This window comes from Marmota marmota, unplaced genomic scaffold, assembly GCF_001458135.2.
Source record: "Marmota marmota marmota unplaced genomic scaffold, marMar, whole genome shotgun sequence".
NCBI classification, from domain to species: domain Eukaryota; kingdom Metazoa; phylum Chordata; class Mammalia; order Rodentia; family Sciuridae; genus Marmota; species Marmota marmota.
Window position 1 is genome coordinate 5,676,908 of NW_025999998.1, and position 26,105 is coordinate 5,703,012.

General features: G+C 36.8%; 1 protein-coding gene and 1 pseudogene across 1 annotated transcript; one reads left to right on the forward strand and one right to left on the reverse strand.

Moving 5' to 3' along the window:
• Nucleotides 1-13,223: 13,223 nt before the first annotated feature.
• On the forward strand, nt 13,224-20,414 carry LOC107148239 (prorelaxin H2). Its single transcript, XM_015492867.2, has 2 exons — nt 13,224-13,678; nt 19,873-20,414. Exons 1-2 carry the CDS (start codon nt 13,486-13,488, stop codon nt 20,217-20,219), a joined length of 540 nt encoding a protein of 179 aa, XP_015348353.1. The 5' UTR covers nt 13,224-13,485; the 3' UTR covers nt 20,220-20,414.
• Nucleotides 16,258-18,236, reverse strand: LOC107148184 (annotated as a pseudogene).
• Nucleotides 20,415-26,105: the final 5,691 nt, after the last annotated feature.

The following is a 26,105-nucleotide window of genomic DNA, read 5'->3' on the forward strand; positions in this document are numbered from 1 at the left end:
GTGGGTTTTCTTCAATTTATAGTAATTTAATGTGCCTGAGACTTTTTGAAAAAGTGTGTCATCTTTCATTATAAATGTACATAACATACTTTGGAAAAAGGTACTTGTGACCAACTTTCCTGATAAGAAAATTTTCACATATATAAATATGCAGCATAACCTAATTTCTATTGACTGGAGTTTTTTTTTTTTTTATTAATCCCTTCCAGCCTCCAAAAAAATTTGAAAGACATGCAATCAACATTTGTCTTCCTTGGCCACTATATTATCCAGAAAATATATTCTTAGAAAGTAGTTTCCTTGGTTCCGATTTACCCATAATTTCATTCTTAAGTTTCTCTCATCCTTAACCACATTTTGTTGTTTATTTTGATTTGTTTTTTTGAATATTGCCTACAAATACAAATATTAAAATGATATTCAGAAATCATAAATACAAAGAAATTTAGATGATATTTCAGTTCACAGTGGCTCAAATTCCTGAAAACAGAAAGGAAGAGGGAGTCTTAGCTTATGATATAAAGAAAATGATAAAATTCCTTGTTTTGTCAATGCTGTGAGCACACCCTTAGGTGGATACATAATTTAACCAGATATTAGCAGGCAAACACTTAAGCATCTCACTCTTGTTTAAATAACAGATTGAGCTCATTGTACCAATCCTTTTGTGACAGGTTTGTTAGAGCAACAGTCAAAATTGCTCCTTTTGTCTTCTTATCCTTCCAACCAGGTTCTTTCTGCTTATGCTCCCCAGAAGTAAAAGCTGCTAGCAAGTTCTGTTTTCTGGTGTGTTTTAATGCTGCTGAATTTATTATTTTGAAAAGATGACAGAGTAGAGGAAATTTACATTCCAAATCATGCCATAGTTTGAAACCCAAGCAGCGTGTGTATAGAGTCTCAGCAAGGTGGTTGAAAGGCACATTTCATTAAAATTCAATATTGGACATTCAAAGTGGCTTAAGGACTCAGAAATTTGGGCAGAGATAGTCTGATATCAAACAGCTTCAACTGTAGGCTGTTCCAACTGACAACTCAGAGAGCAATACAAAAACAGGAAGGGGTGAACAACTCCCACCTTTTGCTTTCTCTATCAGTAGATAATTAAAGAAGAAACGAAAAGAAAGATGGTTGGGCATAGACAGTGACCAGCAAACAGAAATGATTTGAGTTCTTTTTTTCCTGTTTGTATTTCTTCAATTTCTTTTTCTTTCCTGATTGCTCTGGCTAGATTTTCAAGGACCATGTTGAATAGGAGTGGTGAAAGTGGGCATCTTTGTTTTGTTCCTGTTTTTAGAGGACACTTTTCAGTTTTTCTCCATTAAATATATTGTTGGCCTTAAGTTTGTCATATACAGGTTTTCCAATGTTGAGGTAAGTTCCTTCTATCCTTAATGTCTCTAGTATATTAAACATGAAGGGATGCTGTATGTTAGGCATTTTGATTATGATATGTCTTGGAGAGCTTCTCACTTGAATAGGTCTAGTTAGGGTCTTGTATGCCTCCTGTATGTGTATGTCTATCTCATTTCTGATATGGGAAATTTTTTCTATAATTTATTGAAAATGTTCTTTATGCCTTTTATTTTTATCTCCATCTTCTCTTCTATCCCAATGATTCTCATATTTGGTCTTTTAACGTTGTTTCATAGTTCTTCTGTATTCTGGTCATGTCGTATGATTTTTTCCCTTTATTGCATTCTGTGTACTCAAGGTCATATCCCCTGTCTTCAAGGCCTGAAGTTTTGTCTTCAAGTGATGAGGTTCTGTTTTCTACACAATCTAATCTGTTAGTGATGCTTTCAGTTGAATTTTTAGTTTGATGAATTGTGTCCATCATTTCTAGGAGTTCTGCTTGGTTTCTTTTCATTGTTTCCATTTCTTTATTAAAGTGGCATTCCTCTCCTATCTTTGTTCTCTGTTCTGTGTTTTTCTGTGTTTTCCCTTCTTCTGTGGTGAATCAGCATCGAAATTGACACTGCTTTTGACAATCAATGCAGCAGGAATTGTGGATCAGTGTTTGCCCGCATCAAAAACAATACGTAACCATCAACTGAATCTGGCTTTAAAGCAAACAACAGGTGTCAACTATGTCTTCTACAGCAATAACAATAGCAACAGCATTGATACTTGGGGCAGGAATTATACAAACCAATTCTAAAAGATGATGAAAACAGTTCATTTAGAGAGAAGAAATGGAGTTTACAAAATTCAAAAAGTAAACAGAGACAATGCAGAAGATATGTTGGATGAATGGTAATAATGAGAGGAGAAAAATAGGAAAAAATACTAGTAAAAGGAGAGAGGATGAGAGAACAAGAGAACTTAGCTGTTAGTAGGACTAGAAAAGAGAAATAAATGAAAGCAAAACAAAATCAAAATAAAGAAACCCAAAAAACAGCCCTCAAAAAAGAAGGTAAAGAAAAATATCTGCATTAAGAAATACTAAAAAATAGAAAAAAAATCCCAAATATTTTTGTGTATATATGTACATGAACTAATCAGCATAGAAAAACAGCAAAGAAAAGGGGAAACGTTCTTATTGTAAAATGAGGGAATTGTCTCCACTGAGGTGATCAACATAGTCAATAAAACTCAGTGTTCACTTCCTATGTTCAATTGTCCTTTCCATTTCTAACTGGGCCACACTGAGAGAGAATGGGGTGTGGGAGAGCACACACAAGCATGTGCAAAGGAGGGCACCCAATGGTGGCTGGGGGTTGTTAACTCCTACCTCTTTTCTGTTATTCACTGTCCTGCCAATTGGAGTGGCCTAAAACTGAAGTTTGTTGAAATATGAAGCTTGGTGAAATAGCTCGTAGCTTTTCTTCTCACCATGAGTAGAGTGGGTAGTATTGTCAACTGGAGTTTTGTCTTAGACCAGATCAATGCACTCCTAGGGTAGGTATGCTGCAGAGCCTTATGAGTTAAGTTCCAGTGACTCGGTCTTCATTCTAATGTGTTCCTACAGACTTTCTTGGATGGTGTCTGGTCTAGAGAGATTAGATCAACTAATCCCTAGGGCCAGGAAGATACCAATCTCTGTTGAGATTCTGAATGTCCAGAGCCATTGAAGAATTCTACTCATAGAGCAGGAGAGACAATCCTTCACACAATCTGCTACCCATGAACACATCCTTTCCAGTAAGTCACTAAGTGTATTCAAACTACCCTGTTCAATTCATGACCCACTTCATCTTGACAAATGAGTGACCAATCTCAAAAGAAAAGTTAATTGGGATCCCCTTCATTTTTCTGATATTAATCGCCCTGGGTACAATTCTCTTTTCACCTATTTCACTCAAATTCTTCTAGTTGTACCCTAGAGCACATAGTAGGTCCTCATTGGGGCAGTCTTTAAATATTTGCTGTGATTTTCCAGTCTCTTGTAGCAGCAAGATACATGTGGATGCCTCAAGATGGCTGCTGCCACAGCTTTCTGTGGCCAGTTGAGAAACACAGATCACTTTTCAAGCAACAGTGCACAGTGCAACCTCTGGATCAGCTAAGTTCTGGATGCTTTTCTGATCTCAGGTTTTTCCACACCAAATTTGTCTGTCACGCTTCTCTTCATGTTCTTCTTTCCCTCCGTGGTGAATCAGCACTACTACCATAGCTGCTGCCACAAATGGCTTGAATCTAATGGACTCTTTCTTCTTTTTTCAATGTACCAAAATTTCTGAGTCTCTAAAACACTCTGACTGACCAATTTTAGTGAAATACCTCTTTCTCTCAACTTGCTGAGAAGTAGTACACCTGATGTTTGAATTCCGAGCCATGGAGCAACTAAAAATGCAGATTTCCTCTAATCCATCTTCTACTCTAGTCCTAATAAGTGATTCTAAAAAACAGTCACATATGGTCTTGGGATATAGTTAAGTGGTACAGCACTTGCCTAGCATGCACAAGGCCCTGGTATTGATCTCAGCACTATAAATAAAACAAAATAGTCATATATATAGCCCTGTCGTCATAAAATGTCTAGAGATGTGGGCAGAAGGTCATGGTTAGAGAGAGAAACCACAACAGAGAAACCTAAGTCAGGCACAGGACATGTGAAGAGGTAAAGAATTGAGAAAGAAAAGGGCAGTGAGAATCACTATGTATTATTTTGGATGCCTCTTTGACATAATCATATGATTACTTGATTGAGAAACTCCTATATGATAGAAGTTGTCCTCTATCATTAATGAACTTATAATTAAACAAAGGGATAGACTGGGAGAGGTGAAGTAATTTGGAAACAGTATAAGACAACACATGATTTAATGCTAAGTCAAGGCCTGTGTAATGTACTGTTTGTGTTCAGTGAGGGGATAAAGGAACCTTGAAATGTTTGATGATTTTGTGTGAGAGGTGAGATTTCAGTAAGACTTGGGTCAGATCTGAAAAAAATGGAGGTGAAAGGAAACCCCATATTTACTAAGTATATACTTTGAGGTACTCAGTGTGGTCATATATATTTGTATATATTTTGCTTTATTTGATCCTGAAAACAAGTCTATAATGGTGTTGATCCATTTTTATGTCTATTTTATGAAAAAAGTTAAGACCAGATTAGTAAAAGTAAAGTAACCCACCCCAAAACATTGAGCTGGAAAGAAATGGGCCCAAGGTTTGAATTGACATATCTGTTTCCAGATTCTAACCATGTGTCATGAAAGATAGAAATTCCTGGGGGCTGGAAAAGAGAAAATACTAGGAAAGTTGCAGGATAGAAATAATAATGAAAGGAAAGAAATCCTTTTGGGGAATAGTGGAAAACTAGGTTGCTGATAAATTTGTTGAGTTTGGAATTTTTGCAGAGCAATTTGGCTTGTTGTACAGAACATAAAGAGATTTTCAGCAGGGCAGGAGATGCAAAGAAAATGCTTATGGACTATTAGCTTAGCAGCAGTAGGTATAGGGGATATGGATTGGAAAAACCCACATAAGAAGGTTATGACTATCTCCAGGTTTAGGTTGGTATGAATGGAACAATTCAAAAACACATGTGACAAATTTGAGATCAATTCAGAGGAAGAAGGATGACTGTGAAGTGTCAAACTTGAGTGCATAGGAAATGGTGTACTTTGTTAAGGAAGGTGGAAAGGGAAGTGACCAATTTTAGTGAAATACCTCTTTCTCCCAACTTGCTGAGAAATAGTATACCTGCCTATGCTTTTGGGATTCTTATTTGGCATAGTTGCTTAGGTACTTTCAGGAACCCTGAAACATTTGAGAGGTACACTAGGAAAGATCATCTCCAGAACAACATATAGGCAGGGGCCCATTAGAACATCTCCCTTTGTTTGATGAGGAGAGTGGGTAATTGACGGAAGACTTTTAGGATGATGATCTCTCTAAAAGACCTCTCTTGAGTATTGTCCAGCCCCTGTTCTGGGACACCATGGACTAGCCATGCAAGGCTAATGCTGAGCTGAAAAACAGAGAACTAGATGATATTACCTAAAAGCAAAGATCTTTCTCCTCCACACTTTCCATCCCCTTGCCCTTTGGTCATGGGGAGAATTTGACATTTATTCATTGCTTAGTGCTCCCAAGGGACCTGGTACTTGTTAGGAAACCTAAGATTCCCCTAGACAGTGATGGCTTTCAACAATGAAGACTCTGAAAATTCTGGGCAGGTCATTGATGTCTCATGGCATTCATGTGGCAAATGATTGTCTAAGATGTCTAAAAGCTAAAGAATGTGATGTTCTGTTCTCAGAATTGAATGGGGGCAATGCTACCATTGCTTCCTTGTATTATATTTCTAAGACTGTAAGTGAGACAATATGGTGGCATTAAATAGTATTAAAATGTATTATTTTTATGATTTTGACTCTAACTAGTAATAGTTTGATTCTACCCAGTGATAAGAACCATTTAAAAAATTTAAGTTTAGTACCAGATTGTGTGAGTTTTGGGGCCAAAATGAAAGAAAGAAAAAAATATTTGTAACCAGGAATTTCAAGTTGTAATGGTCAAAAGCCCCAGCAAAGGAGCTGGAAACAAATCCCCCCATTCCTCTCAGTGCCAGTGTGTTTAGAGTTATAGAGTCACACATCATTGATTTCTGGGGTAGGATCACAATGTTGTATCACCAAGATGTTAAATAAAATGTATGTGTGTCTGTGTACATGTGCACATGTATGTGTATGTGTGCATAAATGTGCTATTGGATTTTGAGTTACTGCTAACTCCAGAACAGATTTTGATACTTTACATTTGGTTTATAACATTGTTGACTAATTTGGGATCTTTTGTTCCTTGGCACCCATTTTCATTAAATTGATGGTTTGCCATGAAATGCACTATATTGTATACTAGTTTAAAAAACACTGGCCATTCAGAGAAGTATGGTGGAACTGAACAATACAGAGTTCAGCAAAGCTGAAGCCCTGATGGCTTGGTTTATTTGTGTTCCCAAGTAGTGAGGTAAGATCATGGCTGAGGGAGGAAGAAGATGGTATGAAGAATTACCTTGCCCGTATTTAATCCTTCTAAAGAATTTAATGAGGGCAGTTTACACCAGTTCAAAATGATTAACTGGGCATTTTTAAGGAGCTTAAAGTCTGGTCAGTCATTTTGCTTGCAAATGGAGCGAGAGGGTTTTCTGCAGATCAAGCAGAAGAAGTGGTGGCTGTTAGCACAAACCTGCCAGGAAGCGAAGAGAGCCACAGCAGTTCTTGCTTAGTGGTTTTTGCAATCATGCCAGAAAGATTTCTTTCTTCCTTCCTCCCTCCTTCTCTCCCTTCCTTCTTTCCTTCCTTTCTTTCTTTGTTTCTGATAGATTTCTGATGTCACTAAAAGTAGCAGGCATGAGTTTGTTAAAAAGGAAGGAGAAGAAAAATGGGGACACTGTAAAGGAAAAAAAGTGCATCTTCTTAGAGAGGACAGAGTCAACTCCTACTGCCAAGCAGTTTTACTGGAAGTTCCAGGGAAGTTTCCAGAGAGCCTTGACCAGGTACTTCTCTTGACTATTGACTGACAGCAGGATTGCATCAGACTTCCATGTCTCCACTGCACATGGTAAATATCCAAGGCAACTCTGAGTCACTTTGGCCCACCCTGATAAGCTCTAATTTTCCTGTGTTTCTGAATTCTGTGTGGTCTATCTAAGAGTCATTAAAGTCTCATCTGGTGCTCTCCTTTAGGATAAATTGTGCAGTACTTATTGTCAGGAAGGAGCATTACAGGTCTGCAGATAATAGGTTTATTGCTAAGGAATTTAGCATGTTCTATTGACTTAAGGTAGGCAGGGCTGCAGGTGAATTGCTTTTTAAAAGAAAATGTGAAATCAGCACAGTAGACCCATTTCATAGAATTATCCCCTTAACTTATGTTCCCCTATTCACATTCGTTTGTTTCCTATTGGTGTTGATGCCTACAAATCTGGAATAGCTAAATCCAAACCTTAAGCAACACACATAACAATACATAACAAGCCTTATGCCTTAAGTTGGGTGAATGACTGAGAACTGCTCCTCTGGGGAGATTTCCACAGTTGTGATCTGGTTCCCTGGTCCACTGCAGAGCACAGCTCCTTCACTAAGCAAGACTTTTGTAACTAAGTCCTAGACCAGAGGCTTGATTCTGGGGATCCAATAAATCAGGTCTCGCCCCTTGCCTTAAAACAGAACTAAATAGAAAATTAATGGTGGAAAAAAGAAAAGGAGCTTGGATCAATATAGCTATACTGGGGAGATAAGGGGGACCCATGTCTAAACCCTGAGTTTGAGGGGATGACAATAAGTTGGAGGTTTGATTGAAAGGGGATTGAGGGAAAAGGTTGGGGTTTGCATAGCTGGATGGTTTGCAGAGCTACCAAATCAGGTGATCTTGTTTAGGTGTGGTCTGATTCATCATTATCTCAGGGTTTGTCAGGAGGAGTCTTGTCACATGGGGCCTTGTTACCACAGGAAAGTTGCCATTATTTTGCACATAGTTTTGACTTATGTCACAAGATGTTTGTTAGAGCTTTTTTTTTTTTTTTTTTTGTCTCTGGAATCCAACATCACTCTAGAAGAGAATGGCTCAGGAGAACTCAGAAGGAGAGGTAAAAAGAGTTACAAAGATAAGATGGAGTCAAAATGAAGTTAGTTCAGTGACTGGGTTCTCCTTCCCTTTCATTGCTTTGGAAAAGAGGACTGGGCTGGTTATTGCAGACCATAAAGTGTCACTTTGTCTTCATCACCTTCAAGGGGACAGAGCCTAGGCAGGATTTGCTTCTAATTTTGACAATAACTCTTGAGGAAACAGTGGAGGAAAGGATACTTATTACCACACATAGAAGTAGGGAAATGGTGCTGCATGAGTAGACCTGGCAACCCTCAAATGCATATGGCAGGGCTACTAAGTGTCAACTGCAGTGAATGACACTTTATTTTTTGGCTTATTATTTAGCACTGAAAAGCATGTAGTGGAGATGATTACAGTAGCACTTTGGGAGACTGAGGTACTCTCTGGCCCATGCTTTGGAGAGATACTATGCGTGGTCTTCCACCAGGCTAAACAGGAAACCTCCAAAATCCATATTGCCCCAGAGAAGGATGACCAGCCCTGAAAAAGTCCACTGTCCAATAAGGTGATACTTTCTTGGCGTTTTTAAAGCTTTGCCTTTTGGCTTTTCTGGACCACTTTTTCTTTTGAAGAAAATGAGAGTTTATTTTTTAAAATATGGGAGTGGAGGGAGTAAGCTAGTGTGGTAGTACAGTGGGTAAATAAGGAGAAGACTTGGACACTTATATTGCAAACTCTCCTGGAGGTTTCAAGTAGCATCATTAAAGGAGCTTCATTTTTAACTTCATCTTCTTTGTTATCACCTAATTCTCCTGAAGTTATGGCAGAGACTCTGCGATAATACCTGACCCTGGAAAGGCCAACCTGCCAAGAGAGTGGATAAGCAAATTGGTCTAGATAGCATGTTGACTTTTGTATTAATGCAATGGTTTTTCTTTGTTTTAAGGGATATTTATTACAGTGTTAAATAAAAGTGTAACATAATAAATGTGTAGAATAAATGTGCAATAACAAAAGAAAACTCTTGGTATAAACTTCAGTTTCTGTACTCCTTTCTTATACTACCTGGCTTTTCCCATAATATTATTACAGCAAGACTGTGTTAATTGTGCATCTTTTTAAGAAATGTGACTTTGGTTAAGTAAGTCTTAGCATAGTTTTGAATAGTTTGGTTTGGTTTTATAGAGTGTTCTCTATAAATATTTGAATGCACAAATACCATATGTGCTATTTAGAAAAATCATATTAATGTTTTAGTTTTTAAAAGGAGGACACAGGTTAGAAAGGATGGGGAATGTGCAGACTCATATTGCAAAAATAATCTACAACCAATATAATCTAAGTATGAACCGTATAAAATTAGCAATTTAATTTATAGACTTCAACAGTTTCAATACATGCATGTTCAAATGTGTTAACCTACTGAAACTAGCTAGAGCCTAGATATTTTTTCTCTTCCACCATTTCAGGTAAGGAAGAAACTCTTCCTGAGAAAATAGTATTAAAGTGTCTTATTTGGCAGTGTGGCATCTTTTGGCCTTGGTATGTGTCTATTCTATAATAGGATAAGTAGTTCTCCCTAGAGTTTGGTCATGTGGATGCCCACAGGAGATTTCAGAAATATCGTGTATATCACCAATTGTCTAATTTGAAGAAAGCATTTTTAGTATATCCCTCAAGTCTGACTATTTAGCACTTCCACTGTTTTTTCTTCTGGCAAATTTGGGTTAGTACCTGTGGTTTATGAAGACTGGAGCATACTTGGGCTCCAGGTATACCAGGAATCCAAGAGTGGTTGGGAGCTGGGGGAGTGAGACAGGTCTAGAAAGTAAGAATGGAGTCAAGGAAGAACAGTTTTCATGAAGGGAGTGAGCTGACTCAAGTGCTACCAGTGGTAGATAGATCAAATTTGTTGCCAAGTTTCATTTACCGACTTGTTGAATTTGAATCTCCTATTTCTGCTCCAAATACCAAGGTTAGCAGTGGGATGTTCTTACAGACCTGTTAATTTGTTTTGTTAACTTGTTCTTCTGGCGGCTACTTTAATGACAGTTGATTTGGCTCATCACAAATCATTATGCCTAGAATAAAAGCAACTGGAAACCTATATTCCACTGATAAGGACTCAGTGGCATCACTAATTCTGAGGCTTGCACGATAGTTCTAGTCCACAACTGCTAGTTTAATAGTGTCATGGGGTTGAATGATGGAGTGCTAACCTTGGTTAATTTATTTTATGTTATTATTATTTTTTTCTTTAGAGTACTTCTCATCTGTAGTCAGCAAAATCCTGTGGGCAAATTGATATTCTGTGCAGGCAGAATAGATCCTGACCTTGAGTTGGCCTAGGTGTGTTTTTTACTGTTAAGAGAACATAATTCAGGATGAAAGCTTGTCCTAGGAAGAAATGGAAATCTAGGTAGCTTGGTGAAGTTTTCAAAAAATGATAAGAAATTCCTGTGGAATATATACAACTCAATGGTTTAGAGATATTGGCAGTTTGAAATATGATAAGGAAGGTTTGTGAAAGCTGATCATATGAATTTTTTCCTTTATTCTGTTGATTCAGTTAATACTGATTTATGTATATTGAAACATCCTTACATCCTTGCAATAAATCTATTTTAGAAATGATGAATTACATTTTTGATAGGCCTTTAGATTTGATTTGTTAGTATTTTGTTGAGACAAGGACAGAACATACAAAAACTATAAGCCAATATTTCTGATAAACATAGATATTGGCCTATAGTTCTTTTTTTGTTGGTTGTGTTCTTGTCTCCTATTGATATCAGAAGGATGCTGGTCTGGTAGAATGAGTTTGGAAGATTTCCCTTTGTTTTAATTCTTTGGAATAGTTTGAGAAGAATGGACACTCATTCTTAAAATTTGTTTAACCAGGTATGGTGGCACATGTCTGTAATCCTAGTTTCTTGGGAGGCTAGAGCAGAAGGATTACAAATTCAAGGCCAGCCTGTTAGTGAGATTTTATCTCAACAGAGGCAGAAAAGGCATCAGATAAAATTAAACATCTCTTCATGATAACATCCCTGAATAAATTAAGTATAGAAAGAATATATAACAACACAAGGAAGGCTGTATGTGACAAAATCATAGACAGATACAGAGTGAATGGGAAAAGCTGCAAGCCTTTCCTTTAATATCTGGAAAAATACAAGGATATCCACTCTCACTACTCAACAGAGTACTGGAAGATTTAGCCAGAGCAATTTGACTACAGAAAGAATTGAAGGAATTTGATTAGGAGGGCAAGAGTTTAAATTATATGTTTGTAGATGATATGATTCTAGGTATAGAAAAACCTAAAGACTCCACTGAAAGACTATAAGAAGTGAAACAATTTCAGTAAAAGATACAAAATCAATATGCAAAAATCAGTAGTATTTTTATATACCGGTAACAAATTTGCTGATGAGAAATCATGAAAACATTTACCCCATTTATGTCAGCAACGAAAATACAAAAACAAAAATTAAGAATCTAGGAATCACTATATCTAAGGAAGCAAAAGTCTTTTACAATGAAAATTACAAAATACTGACAAAAGAAAGTGAAGATACAAAAAAAAAAAAAAAGTAGAAAGTCCTCCCATGCTCATGGACTAAAGGAATTAATATTGTTAAAATGTCCATACTACACTAAGTGATTTAAGATTTGATGCAATCTCCATCAGAAGACCAATGGCATTCTTCACAGAACTAGAAAATACAATCCTAAAATTCACATGGAAGCACAAATAGCTAAAGCAATCTTAAACAAAAAGAACAAAGCTGGAGGCATTGCAGTATCTGATTTTATGACATACTACAAAACCACAGTAACCAAAACAGCACAGTGCTTGCATGAAAACAGACACATAGACCAACTGAATAGAATAGATATCCCGGAAATAAACACTTACACCTATGGAGATCTGATTCTTGATAACAGGGCCAAAAACACACATTGAAAAAAAGCCAGTCTCTTCAATAAATGGTACTGTGGAAACAGCACATGTAGAAGATTGAAACTTGACACTTCTCTTACCCATATAAATATCAAATCAAGATGGACTGTTAAGCACCTCTTCTAAAAAATGCACATTAAAAATTAAAACATTAGTCAAAATTATATTATGCAATGAGTGATTCCTTTGGAAGACAGATTTGAAAATGGATTATTCTTGCAAGAACTCTTAACCCCTGTCCCCCTAAAATATCTTTGAACTTCAATTTTGAGAAGACTCTCTTTAATGCTTGTCTTCATGAAACCCCCTTTTAAAACAGCAATGCCTCTAACCATTCCACAGCTTTCATTAGGTATGATCTTAATAATTGTACAGTGCACATTTGACCAATGCTAATTGGGCCCTGTTGAAATTGTAATTGAGCTAATACAGCTGAGTAGGTTATGCATGCAAGCATATGAATTGTTGGAAAAAACAAACAAACCTATTTGCACATAAAAGTTCCCTGGACATCTATCAGAGTTGTTTAATGAGCATATGACCAGAAACTCTGTTGAATATTTTTAAAGTTAAAATAAAGTTCTAAAAAGTCAACTCTTACCAAATGCAGCAAATATAGATTACAGTAAGAAAAAAGCACATTTTTTTGTGTGTGCTAAAACATGTTACCAACATTTTTTTTTTTTAGATTGTGGGATTCAATTTCTTCTTCATTTCTTTTTTCTTTGTTCATTCTCCACCCCCACCTCCCACCTCTCTCTCTCTCTCTTCTCCAATCTATAAAAATACAGAATATAATCTCACATTACAATATTCATATTACAATATTGTTTACAATCAAGATGTCTCCCAGAGGAGAAGGCAAGTACCATGAAGAATGTCTGTTATAAAGTTAAGATTTGACTGTACAAACCTATTGTGTGTGTGTTTTAACTAGGATTCACAGTAAGATCCAGTTTTTTTCTCCTGTCAACAATTTATCCATTAATGCATCATATCTTTTATGGGTTGATATACCAGACTCTATACTATTTTATCCAACTTATCTTGTTTAGGCTAGAAGATAGTGTGGCAAATATGCATGCTGGAAAACTTTGGGTTCTAAGAAGATACTACTTTATTTTTGGTGATGGAATTCAATGTAACAGTCATTTCTTGCTCTATATAAAGGAAAGGCTGCAAATGGAGAATGACTTTAGTACACCAAATGGTTTGAAGGTAAGAAAAGAGAAGAAAAGTTCAATGTAAAAAGGCCCAGGGCAAAAGAATGGGGTAATGGAGGAAAGATGGGGAGGGTGAACAAGAGCTGAGTAAATTCCATGGAGGTGGGTGGGGAAAGGGTGGAGCTGGGACCATTGGCTCAAGAGCTGAGCAAGAGCCCAGAGAATATAAAAGCCTGGTTGAGCCAGGTAGGAAAAGCAGGCTGAAGCCAGGGAAGCCGCACAGGCTCAGGTCTGTGGGTGAGATCTGTTGCATTCTCTAGAGAAAGGCTGCCAGTGCCAAGAAAAAAGGCCCAGATGTCTCACCTGTTCTTGGTCCACCTCCTAGGAATCTGGCTGCTGCTGAGCCAAGTTTCCACAGCACCCCAACCAGGATGGTGGGAAGAGGTTGTTCAGATGTGTGGTCGCCAATTAGTCCGAGAAGTGATCAACATTTGTGGCCATGCGACCTGGAACAGGCCAGTGAGATATCCCCATCGGAGATCTGCAGGTGAGAGCTTTGGTTTGCCTAGGCTTCCCCCATCCGCCACCAGTGGTCCATCACTTCCCATTGGTTGCTATGGGCCTGCCAACCTATCCAAAGGGGACTCAGGAAGTCTGAGATGTCATCCTGCTAGTGGTGTTTGTTGCCCAGCTTGAACCTTTCCTTTATAACTTGCTTTTATTGAAAGAACCTCGAAGGGAATCTTGCCAGAGGGAGGAGAAATGCAAGAATAGCAAAAAGCCTCATCTAAGAGATACTTGGTATTCTTTTCACCTGGTACCATGTCAACACTGTGGGGACATGGGGGAAGCCACAGAAGAGGTGATGCTGCACAATTTCCAGCAGGAGATAGGTACAGTCCTGGACCCCAGAGGAAAAGCTGAGTAGGTCAGGTGGCAGGCATGATGGTAACCTAGCTCCTAGGTGGAGCATCTCCTATTCAAAGGAAAGGGGGCAAAAAGTGAGCTGGTGAGCTGGTTATCTTCTAGTTTCTGTACCAAAGGATACATTGCAGCATGATGAGACCTCTGCTGGGGTCCTGAAAAGTGAGACAGCAAGTGTCTTAGAATTAGTGACTATCCTCCTTGTCAAAAACTGGCAGTGGCCTATGCCACGAAGATTATCTCCACTCCCTTTGAATGTACCTTGTGGTGGGAGCCTGGCCTCCCCACCTTTTGAATTGGGTCTCGTACTTCAACTGTGACAGAGGTGATGGAAGAGAAACAAAAATGACTTGATGAGTACAGAAAAAACATAAAGGACACCAGGGAAATGGGAAGCTTGCTTCTTAGACCAGGAAAGCTGAAGACTTTATTGTTGCTTTCTAAAGTTTTAGAAATTGCAATGAATACATTTTTTTTGAAAGCAAAATCTCAGAACTAGGAGCAGTTCAAATATGGATTGGTTTTTAAAAAATATGTTTATTATTTCTAAAGCATTTAGGAAGATTAAATGGAAGCCAAGTTAAAGAAGCAGTGAAAACCCATAGAGGGTTCTATTAAATCCAGAGAAAGCAAGCTCAATTACCAACAATTAAGTGTTTTACATTTTTATATGGTGTATGTAACTTATCACAAAGTAGATTTGTGATACCATTTGCATATAGTATACATAAGTGATCCTCATGTAGAATCAATGTGCAAAATAAATACATTTACTTTTCTTTCTTCTTTGAGCATGAAAATAATTTATTGATTAGACATTTGATTGTTTTAAGCAGTAGGCCTACTGAAGATAGAATTACACAGCTCATGGAATAGAAAAAAGTTCCATCCAGCACCTGCATCATTTCATATTTCCTGGGGACAATTTATGCATTCTGTATCATAGCCTCACCCTAAAACATCTACAGTGCTTGATGTTGATGAACTTGAATAGGATATAAGAAACTTCACGGACGCTCAGTTTGGCAAGTATCGTTAGTGATGTGACTTTCAGAAACATTCTTATGCACTAGAAATAGCACTACCTGCAGTGAGTCTTTGAAAATTAAAGAAAAGAATGCCATTAAATATAATCTTCAAAACAGGAAGGAAAAAATATATATCAGAAACAATGTTGCAATGGGATTTTCTTTCTAGGAAATTAAAAATGTAACTTTTAATTAATAGGTGATTTGTTGGTATTAAAAATCAGAGAAAAAACCAATTAAACATAAATGGAATTTAAGAAAGAATGCAGGACTATTAATATGGAACAAGAGCTTCACTTCTTTGGCTAACTTATTAAAAACTGCCAATTGAACATTTTTAGTCAAATTTTATTTAAAAACAACAGCAGATCAACATTACAACTCAATAATCTAATCTAAGTATGCACTTGACAATGAAGCACATCTGAGGAGAGAGAGAGAGAGAGAGAGAGAGAGAGAGAGAGAGAATATGAGAGAGAAAAGGGAGGAAGAAGAGACAGAAGACTTGGATTGTCAGCCTGTTGACCCAAGAAGAACTGAGATGTCTAATTTGTTCAGTTGAGACCAGGCATCATGTCAAATCTCCATTTTTTAGAAGGCAATTAAAAATCACAATTTCAACAGCCCACAAATCAAACAAAAATATTATAGAAAGAAATTAAAACTATGTTCAAAGAGCTTTTTCTCCCAGCTTGTTTTCAGCACCCCAAGGAAAATAAAAGCATCCATGACTATCACAGATGAAAACAAATGTATGTCATTGGAATCAGTTATTTTTCTCTGAGGTATTATTTTCCTGAGGTATAAAATCTATATAGAAATTTGATACCATACTGTAACAAATTGTATTCTCTCTCTCTCTCTCTCTCTCTCTCTCTCTCTCTCTCTGTGTGTGTGTGTGTGTGTGTGTGTGTGTGTTGGATATTGAACTGAGGGCCTTGTGCATGCTAGGCAAGCACTCCACCAACTGAGCTATATCCCCAGCCTCAAATTGTACTTCTCATAGTTCTGTTTTAATTTTATTTAAACCCTGTTTAATATAATTTTTCAATGTTGTTTTAATGATTCTGGTTCCAGTTCTTTTATATTTGCTTTTATGTCAATAATTAATATACTGGCTACCAGTTCTAATCAGGAAAAAAAATCTTGATAATCTCTTCATTGACAGCACCCAGCAGAAATTACTGATGTGCGAGCAAACCATAAAAGATGCAGCTCTCTAGAAAGCACATTGTGTTGACTATTTCCTTGTCTGAATATTCTTTTCCATGATTCTTGATGAGAGACTGTTTCAATCTTGTAAACATCAGTGTGCGAGTCTCACTACTATGCAGTTTCATGTCCTTGGACAGGAAGTGAAAAGCTAGAGAAGTCTGAGTTTTAATGGCTGATAAACCTTATATCCTGTAGAGGAGGAAAACACTTTTCATTTTTTGCTACTTAAGAATGTGGCAGAAACGCATGCTGAGGTAGTCCATTCAATCCTTATTTTTTTCTTTTCTAAAAAATTTGGTCTCAGAATATTTCGGGAAGGGTGACATTTTGAAGAAGGCACTGCTGGGACCAGCTTCCATTGAAGTCTAATGCTGGGCACCTAGCTGTCCTCTTCTGTTGCTTTATCCAGGCACAGATTACTATTCACATGCCGCAGGGTTAATTTCACTGGATCATATTCCTGGAGCTGGTTGCTTTTTAGGTGGTGGCATTTGAGCATGGTAACTGGGCCATTAAGTTTGGATACATCCAAGCAAAAGTCATCTGTTCTAATTTCTTTATTGGCAGTATAAGAGAAAACCTGATTGCCTCCCATACCATGAAAATTAAAAATTCCAACTTTTTCATTTTCTCTTTTAGCCATGTTATCTAAAGACTGATTTGTTTCCACATTTCATATCTCTCCCAACGAAAAATAGTGATGTGGAATCTGGGAATCAGGGTAAATATTCTCTAAGTACCAAGAAAAATGTTTGTATTGTAGTTTGTGTCTTAGACCAAGTCTTGAAGATATATCCCCATAATCTATCTTTGTCACACCTGGAGAAATTAGATAGAAAAGATTTTTGAGTTCATCCATTTATATTTCTGCAAGTTGTTTGTTATTTTTATTGATAATTTGCCCTGTGCCTCCTGGAAATGTGTATGGATCAGGTAACTTTCCAAAACACATGTTCAACATGTGAGAAAGTGACAATTTCCAAAGTTCCTCCACATTGCCAAATCTTAAAGGAGATTTCTAGTTTTTCCTCCTCTCCAAATAAGCATTCTAGCATCATATGTTCCAATTTCCTGACCATAATCTCTGTCTACTGGAAAAAGGTCTCCTGCCATTGTAGGTGATCTACCAGGAAGAGTCTAATCATCTTTCCTTCTGTCCATTTCTCTCTGGGAAACAGGATACCAGCAAAAATTGAGCTTCCAGTTGAATCCACCATAGGTCATATCAGAGCTTGCCATGTACTCAAAAGTATCATCAGTGATCACGTCAATGATAGGACATATCACTGTTCTCCTGTCATGTTTGATCCTTGCTAAGAGAGGCTCCAACCACCCCACTGTGCACTGGTGATGAACATCTAAGAAGGTGATCACCTGGCCTTTGGTCACTGTAGCTCCTTTCAATCTAGCTCTGATCAATCCAGAATGCTGTTCCATTCAAATTACATGATCTGGCACTTTTATTTATTTATTTTGTATTTTTTATGGTGCTAGGGACTGAACCAGGGCCTTGTGCATGTGAGGCAAGCACTCTACCAACTAGCTATATCCCCAGCCCGCACTTTTAGTTTCTTCACATAATTCTCTAGAGGTCTTTTCAAAAAGTCTCTTTCATTGGCATCATTTACTAGATCAGTATCTTCTATCATTGCTTGGTGAGCGATTAAGGACACTATGGACAGTTCACAGAAGTGTCCTTCAAGCCTCATTATGGAAAACAATCACCACACTTGTGTAGGAAGATTATCTGGATACACCTTTGTTTTACACCCTTCTAACCTAACATCTGGTAAAGATCTGTTGTTTGCAATCATCTCACTTGCCATTAAATTGAACTGATTGATTTTAAACATCTCTTTCATCTTTTCTTGATCCTCTTTAAGAATGACAACTGGTTTCCCCATTTCTCCAGGACCTTCATGAGCTTTTTATGCTGGCTGTAGAACATTCCTAGCAGGAAGTCCTCTCTCATTTTTCTCATCACATTTGTTGCATTCACTGAAGTAAAGCAGCAAGAATGTATCCAACAGTACCCAAATTAAGGAGGTGGCTAGGACCACCCTGCAATATACAAATTTACTCCTGGCACTCTAAGTCAAATGCAAAATTTAAACAGAAAACACACACACACACACATACACACACACACACTATGAAAATTATTCCAATCCAGTTTCATCAGAAATCACATTCACACCCCCAAAGCGGTTTTTCACATGAATTTCAAATCCATGTGTCCCACATCTTCCTGCTCTGTGGGCAGCAGTGGTGGCTGCAAGCGATCCTCTGGGCAGTCTCTGGCAGTCACAGCGCAGTTCCAATGTGCTGCAGAGAAGGCGCTACTCCGGGGCTACAGTCTGCAGCACTGCACATTTACTTTTCTTTATGGGATTTAAAGTATGATTTAAATTTATTTTCTACATTGTCAGAGATTGATATAATGCCATTCATTTCATAATTCTTGTATAATAGTTATAAAGAATACCACAGAATCTTGGAATTTACTAATTCAAACTTGGAAATATGAGATTGCTTTGTATTTGCTTTTTGTTTGTGTTCTTCTAACCTGTTTCTCTTTTCAATATCAAAGTCTATTGACTTGGAGTAAATAGTCTGGGGAAAAGTGATTGCTAAAGAGATTTGTGAGAGACATATCCTCAGCTAATTATATCAGAGCTCTTGGAAATTCCTCATTTTAAACTTTATTCTGAAGCAGTAGCTTGCCACCATGAGATTGGATAGGTTAAGGTTATTATGGTCTTCTTTAAGGGTTACTATCATAAGTCAAAATTTTTTAGTAATGGAAAAATTACTAAGATAAAAAATCAAAATCCAGCATGGAGCACTGGCATCGACAGTTGTACTCCCAGCAGCTAGGGAGGCTAAGGCAGGAGGATCACCAGTTCAAAGCCAGCCTGAGTATCATAGCAAGGCCCTAAGCAATTTAATGAGACTCTGCCTCAATGCAAATTTTCTTTCAATGTGGTACCTCCAATCCATCTTTTCTGTCCCACTTTGATTAGGCTCTTATGTATAAAACATATTTTCCACTGCTTGAACAACAAAGGTTAAAGTAAGATGACAAATAGTAACTAATATGTGACCATGGCAATGGGGTGAGAGTAAAAAGCTGGTGGAGGCTGCAGTGAGCTGCAGGTGCCTTCAATATGATGTTGGGATGCAGTTTAGTGGTTAAGTGCCTCTGGATGCAATCTCTAGTACCAAAGGAAAACAAAATTTCCATCTTTTGTTTAAATTAGTGATTCAATGAACAGCATGACATCAGAAAGATGAGAGATGAATGTCAAAGCAAAGAGGGGATGACGAGAAAAAGAGGTGACAGAGGACCAAGTGGAGTAAAGCAGAACTTTGACAAGATTATAGTACTTTAAGCTACTCAAATATAAGGAAACTGGGTTGCTTAGATAGCAGGATACTTGCTGCTTCTTGTTCACTGTTCAAGTATATTGAGGAAATGCCTTCGTTTTTGTCTCTTCTTACTTTTACAGTTTTCCTGATGATTCTTGACATCAATATTTTCTCCCCCTCCCCACTTATTTTTTAAACTTAATAGATATCATGCCGTCCTCCCTCAATGAAGATGCAGGTGCCTTCAATATGATGTTGGGATTCAGTCCTAATTTGCCACAGCAGCTGAGGGCAACACCATCTGAGAGGCTGCCATTGTCACTAGAGCTACAACGACAAGAACCTGCAATAGAGGATTCAAAGCCTAGTCCTGAAGAGTTGAAGGATATTATTCACAATAGACAAGGGGAAGCAGAAAATAGCCTTTCAAAATTAGAATACTTAAGCTTGAATACTCATTCCCGAAAAAAGCGACGGATCAATGAAGATTCGCTGACTGAGAAATGTTGCCAACGTAAATGTACCAGAAGATTTATGCTTAAATTTTGCTAAGATGAAGCTAATTGTGCACATCTTACCTGATGCTCACATGTATTCTTGATGAAATTTTTACTGATATCTCTTTCTGGCTGCATGATTATTAGAATATGAGAAATGACTATATTATTTGATTTTTTTCATTTGATGTGAAAGGAAATGTACTTTCTGTTATTGTAGTTTCTGTGAGTAAAACTTCTTGTGCTGAAAGTCTTTTTGTCTTTTTTTTTCACAATCTGATTACATTATTGCTTTTTAGTGCCATTAGTTAATTTTTTTTCAATCTTTGTCACTTTACCCACACATAAGTCATTTTAATGCAATGCCTAACAGAAGTTACATAAAGTGGACCAAATGCTTTTATTTACATTAATTCTTAGATTAGATATGCCTAAAACCACAAAGATTTGACTCTTTTAATTTTTAAATATTGTTATGTCTTATTGAATAATTCATTAGAAGCAGTCAGATTGAACACTCACCTTTATTTAATTAAGGACATATAAACTAAGGTTATATTCTCAGGTGTAGGTTTTGAGAGACAAAAATAATTTTTAAAGGAGATAAATGGATAGACATATATAGAAGAGAATAAGCAACTCAGTATCATATATATTACAGAACTAACTCAGTAAGGAAAGACAGTTTATGTTTAATGTTTTATAACTTACAAACCATTCTTTTAACCAAAGCAATTGTAGAGTAATATGAAAACTTGTTAGAAAAGTAAATAACATAGCTGCAATCTTCGTTTTTTGCCAGTTCCTTCAAATTACGTATACATACATGTTAGCCAGCATTTAAATGGGAAGGTAATATATTACATCAAATGTCTGGAAACAGAATTTAAATGGATTAAGACAGAAATTTGCATTTTGAATTCCATACACACCTAATGACAATGATACTTCTAGAATTGATTAAATCCTCACAAAGCCACTTTGCACAGCTTCATAAATGACTAAAAACCTTGGAGACCACGAACCACTTTGGATGAAGTCAGGAAGATTGCAGTCTAAAATGGAGCTTTCAATGAGGTTAATGCCAGGAAACTTACAGAAACTTACATACCAGAGAGCACAAAGGGCTCCCACCCAGATGCATGAGTCTGCTATTCACTACTACCCTGATCCATGTCCTACATCTGGTCCTCCACACAATCCATGGAGGCAGGGTTTCTGGAACAGTGTGTATTTACTGCTTTATGACAATGCCAATTTTCTTTCAATGTGGTGCCTTCAATCCATCTTTTCTGTCCCACTTTGATTAGGCTCTTATGTATAAAACATATTTTCCATCGTTTAATAACAAAGGTTAAAGTAAGATGACAAATGGTAACTAATATGTGACCATGGCAATGGAGTGAGAGTAAAAAGCTGGTGGAGGCTGCAGTGAGATGGAGAGTTTTTACCCATCAATTCCTTGTATAGCAGCAAAAGACAATCTGTGGTTAGCCATCTACTACCAATACTCAACCAGCTAGTATCTTTAGTACATCCAGTACTTATGCTACTAAAGTCTACCTAAACACCACGAGAAACCGATCACATTCGCTCAATGCAATTCTTATATAAAAATTACTGTTCTTGTACATGTATCGGTTTGAATGGTATTCTCAGTGAATTACAGAACACACTAAAGCAGTGGTTTAAACAATGCCTATGGAATAAGCATCCAACACTGGTTAGCCTCTGAATGATGCAGGAAGATCCATGCTTACAAGTCAGCCATGCTTAACAAATAAGGCTCCTTCCTGATACTCTACACCTTTGGTGCCAAGATAGCTGTTTCATCTCCCTCTCTCAGTGTCTGTTTCAGGCAGGTAAGGAGGGGAAATAGGAATGCTTAGTAATGGTTCAGAAGGAAATAAAAAGACTCCGAAGTTGTGTTAATATTGTATTAGCCAGAACTGTGTCACATGGACAGGGCTGCCTGCAAAAGATACTGAGAAATCATATTCAATGCTTGTGAGCTCAAGAGCTGAAGACAAGGGAGAAGGTTCTAGGAAAGCAGACTGGGAGTTAACCTATAGGGTTACACATGTTCTCTGTTCTCGAACCAATAACACCTCATTGAAAGACAATGATGTTCAATTATTTATCTTTGTCAGTAAATTAACTCAAGTGGTAATGGACCAAGTGATACTCAGCAGGGAGGGGGATTTTGGAATCCAGTAGACATGGGTAGGAATCACAGCATATGCACTAACCAACTATAAGCAGGAACAAATTTATTTCCCCTTTACAAAGTGCTTTGTTTTATTTTTGTGGAAAACATTGATTTTTATGTTTAAATGATTAATTAATCAGAAATTATTACATTCTAGTTCATAGAAAAATATAGTGAAAATCGAGATTCCCTAATTCACCCTGAGCTCACCAAAACCAACAGTTTTCTCTGTTATTAAACTCTTGCATTAGTGTGGTACATTTGCACCAACTTATGAACTAACATTGATGGATTTTTATTACTAGTTTATGCTAGCTTCACTCTTTTTGTTGGACTATATGGAGTTTTAGTTCCCTGCCTGTAATTCATTTGGATGAGGATTTTGAAGTAGAATAACTATATCACGTGGCCAATAGTTCTTACATTCTCAAGTTGTTAAGAAATCTTACATTCCCACCAGGAATGAACAAAGCTTTCAGTTTCTCCATATTCTTGACAACATTAGCTTTTTCCCTTTGGAAATGATAGATATCCTAATAAATGTGTAATTCTATCTCATTATACTTTCTTCTTCTTTATTTTTAATTAACAGAGCACGATTGTAGACATTTAGGGGGTACAAGGAGAGGTTTTGACATGTATATATAAATACACACACACACACAAAATATAGAATTGCTAAAACAAATTAATTCATGTGCCCATCATCTTGATTACCTGTCCTTTTTTGCAGTGAAGCACTTGAAGTTGACTCTTACTTATTTTGAAAATACCCCAAACATTATTATTATTATTGACTCTGGTCAGCCTACTGTGGAACAGTTCTCAAACATTTTTTCTCCTATCAGATATTTTATGCTCTGATCAACAACTCCCCATTATTTTTATTCTCAAGCCCCTCTCCTAACCTTGGTACCTATCATTTTGCTCTGTATTTCTAGGACCTCGACTCATTCGGATGCTATGTATAAGTGAGATTGTATGGAATTTGTCTTTCAGGGCCCACTTTATTTCACTTAATACGGTGTCCTCCAGGATCATTCCTTTTGTAGCAAATGACAGTATTCCCTTGTGTATACATACGCCACATTTTCTTTTTTGATCCATTGATGGAAACATAGGTTGTTTCCACATCTTGGCTCCTGTGAACAATGCTGCAATGAACATAAAAGTGCAGATATCCTTTGGATTACTGCTTTTCTCCCCATCCTTTCCAACACTTTTTTTGTCTTTTTGATTAAAGCAAATCTAAGATCTAAGACATGGTATTCTGGTTTTATTTTACCTTTTCATTTTGTCTAGTGATGCTTGCCTAACATTTTTTTCTGTGACTGTTGACCATGTAGCATTGTTTAAGAAATGTCTATTTAGATTCTATGCTGGTTTAAAAACAAGGTTGTTTATTTTCTTGCTGTGGAGTTGTTCAAACTCCTTATGTGTTTTGGATGTTGACCCCTTATTGGATGGATGGTCTGCAAATATCTTCTTCCATTCTGTGAGTTGCTTCTTCATCTCACTAATAGTTCCCTTTGTTGTGTAGAGCTGTTTTGTTTGATATCATTCATTTGTCTATTTTTATTTTCTTGCCTAAGTTTTCAGGATCATATTGAAATGAATTGTTACTGAACCTCTTTGTGGAACTTTTCCTCAGTTCTTATTCTAAGCTCTTCAATCAATTTTCATTTAGCTTCATTCATTCTGCATGTGGTAGGAAATAGGGTCTACTTTCATTCCTTCTCAGTGGACAGCCACTTTGCCCAGCACTATTTGTTGAAGAGACTGTTCCCTTCCCATTTGGTGTTCCTAGTACCTTTGTTGAAAATCAATTGACCATAAATGAATATGCTTCTGTCTGGGCTTTCAATTCTCTTCCAGGAGCCAATGTGTCTGTTTTCAGCCTGTACAGTAGTGTATTGATTATAGTTGCTTTATAATATGGTTTGATGTCATAAATTGTTATGCCTACAAATTTGTTCTTGCTCAGGATTGTCTTGGCTATTTGGGGTCTTCAGTGGCTCAATTAAAAATCAATGACATTTTTTTTTCTGAAAAATGATATTAAAAATTTCATCAAGATTTTATCAGATGTGTAGATCCATTTTTCACATTTTTGTGGTGTTTATAAAAGTCTTTATATTTCTCATTTATATATTTTTTAATTGGTACTTTATAATTATACACAATGAAGGGATACTTTGTTACATACTTGTACATGAAAATGATATAACAATATAATTTGACCAACATCATTTCCCAGTCTTTCCCCTCTTCCTTCCTCTTGCCTCCCCTGATCCCTTCTACTTCCTTCAATTTTCAAGAGATTCGCCCACCTGAACTTTTCATTTCCTTTTTACTCTTTTGTTTCCCCATATAAGAGAAAGCATATATCCCTTGTTTGTGAGTTTGGCTTATTTCACTTAACATAATATTCTCAAGTTCCAGCAACTTTCCCATAAATGATGTAATTTCTCTCTTCTCTTATGGCTGAATAAAGGAAAACTCATTTGTGTTTACAGATCTCATTTTCTATCCATTAATTCTGTTGATGAATACCTAGGATTTTTTCATAGTTTGCCTACTATGATTTGCTGCTATAAACATGAATATGCATGTATCAATATAGTATGGTGCCTTTAGTTCTTAAGAATAAATACAGAGGAGGGGTACAGATGAGTCATATGGTGGTTCCAGGCCTACTCTTTTGAGAAACCTCCATACTGCTTCCATAGTGGATATATAAATTTAAAGTCCCACCAACAGTGTAAATGTTTCCCTTATTCTCCATAAACTCTCCAGCATTTATTATCATTTGTGTTCTTGATGGCTCCCATTCTGACTGGGGTGAGATAAATCTCAGTGTAGTTTTGATTTGCACAGAAGAGACATTTGTACTATGTTAATTCTTCCAATCTGTGAAGATGGCTTGTCTTTCCATTTATCTGCATTTTCTTCAATTTCATCAGTGTTTTGTTTAAGCAGATATTTCCTTCTTAGTTATATGTACACCTAAAGCACTTCATTTTTCTTGCTACTAAAGAATTTATTTTCAGATTTTCTTTTGAGATTGCTCATTATTAGTATATAGAAATGTTACTGATTTTTGTATTTTGTATTTCTAATCTCCAACTTTACTGCATTGGTTTATCAGTTCAACCAGTTGCCTTCTGTTCTTTGGTGGATTTCTTAGGGTTTTCTATAGTTGGCACAACATGTCATCTGCATATAGGAACAATTTCGCCTTTTTATTCTTATTAGGGTGGCTTTTCTTTCTTTCTTTTTCTTAAGTGTTCTAGCAAAGATTTCCAATACTGTGTTGAATAGAAGTGATGAGGTGGACCTCCCCTTCTTGCTCCTGATCTTACAGAAAAATCTTTCATATTTTTGATGTTGAGAATAATTTCAGCTATGGAATTATTGTTATCTGCAGCCTTCATTGTATTGAGGCACAGCACCTCCATACCTAATTAGATGACAGTTTGTATCTTGAAAGCATGGCGAATTCTCTTAAGTGATTTGCTGCATGTATTGGAATAATCTTATGATTTTTATCCCTTATTCTGTTTATGCAGTGTATCACACTTAACTATGAAGGTATGTTCAAACATCCTTGTGTCCCTGGGATAGAATCCACTTATGATGATTAATTCTTTTATGGATTGTTAAATTTCCATTGTTAATATTTTGTTGAAGATTTTTGCCTGTATGTTCACCAGGAATATTGATCCACAACTT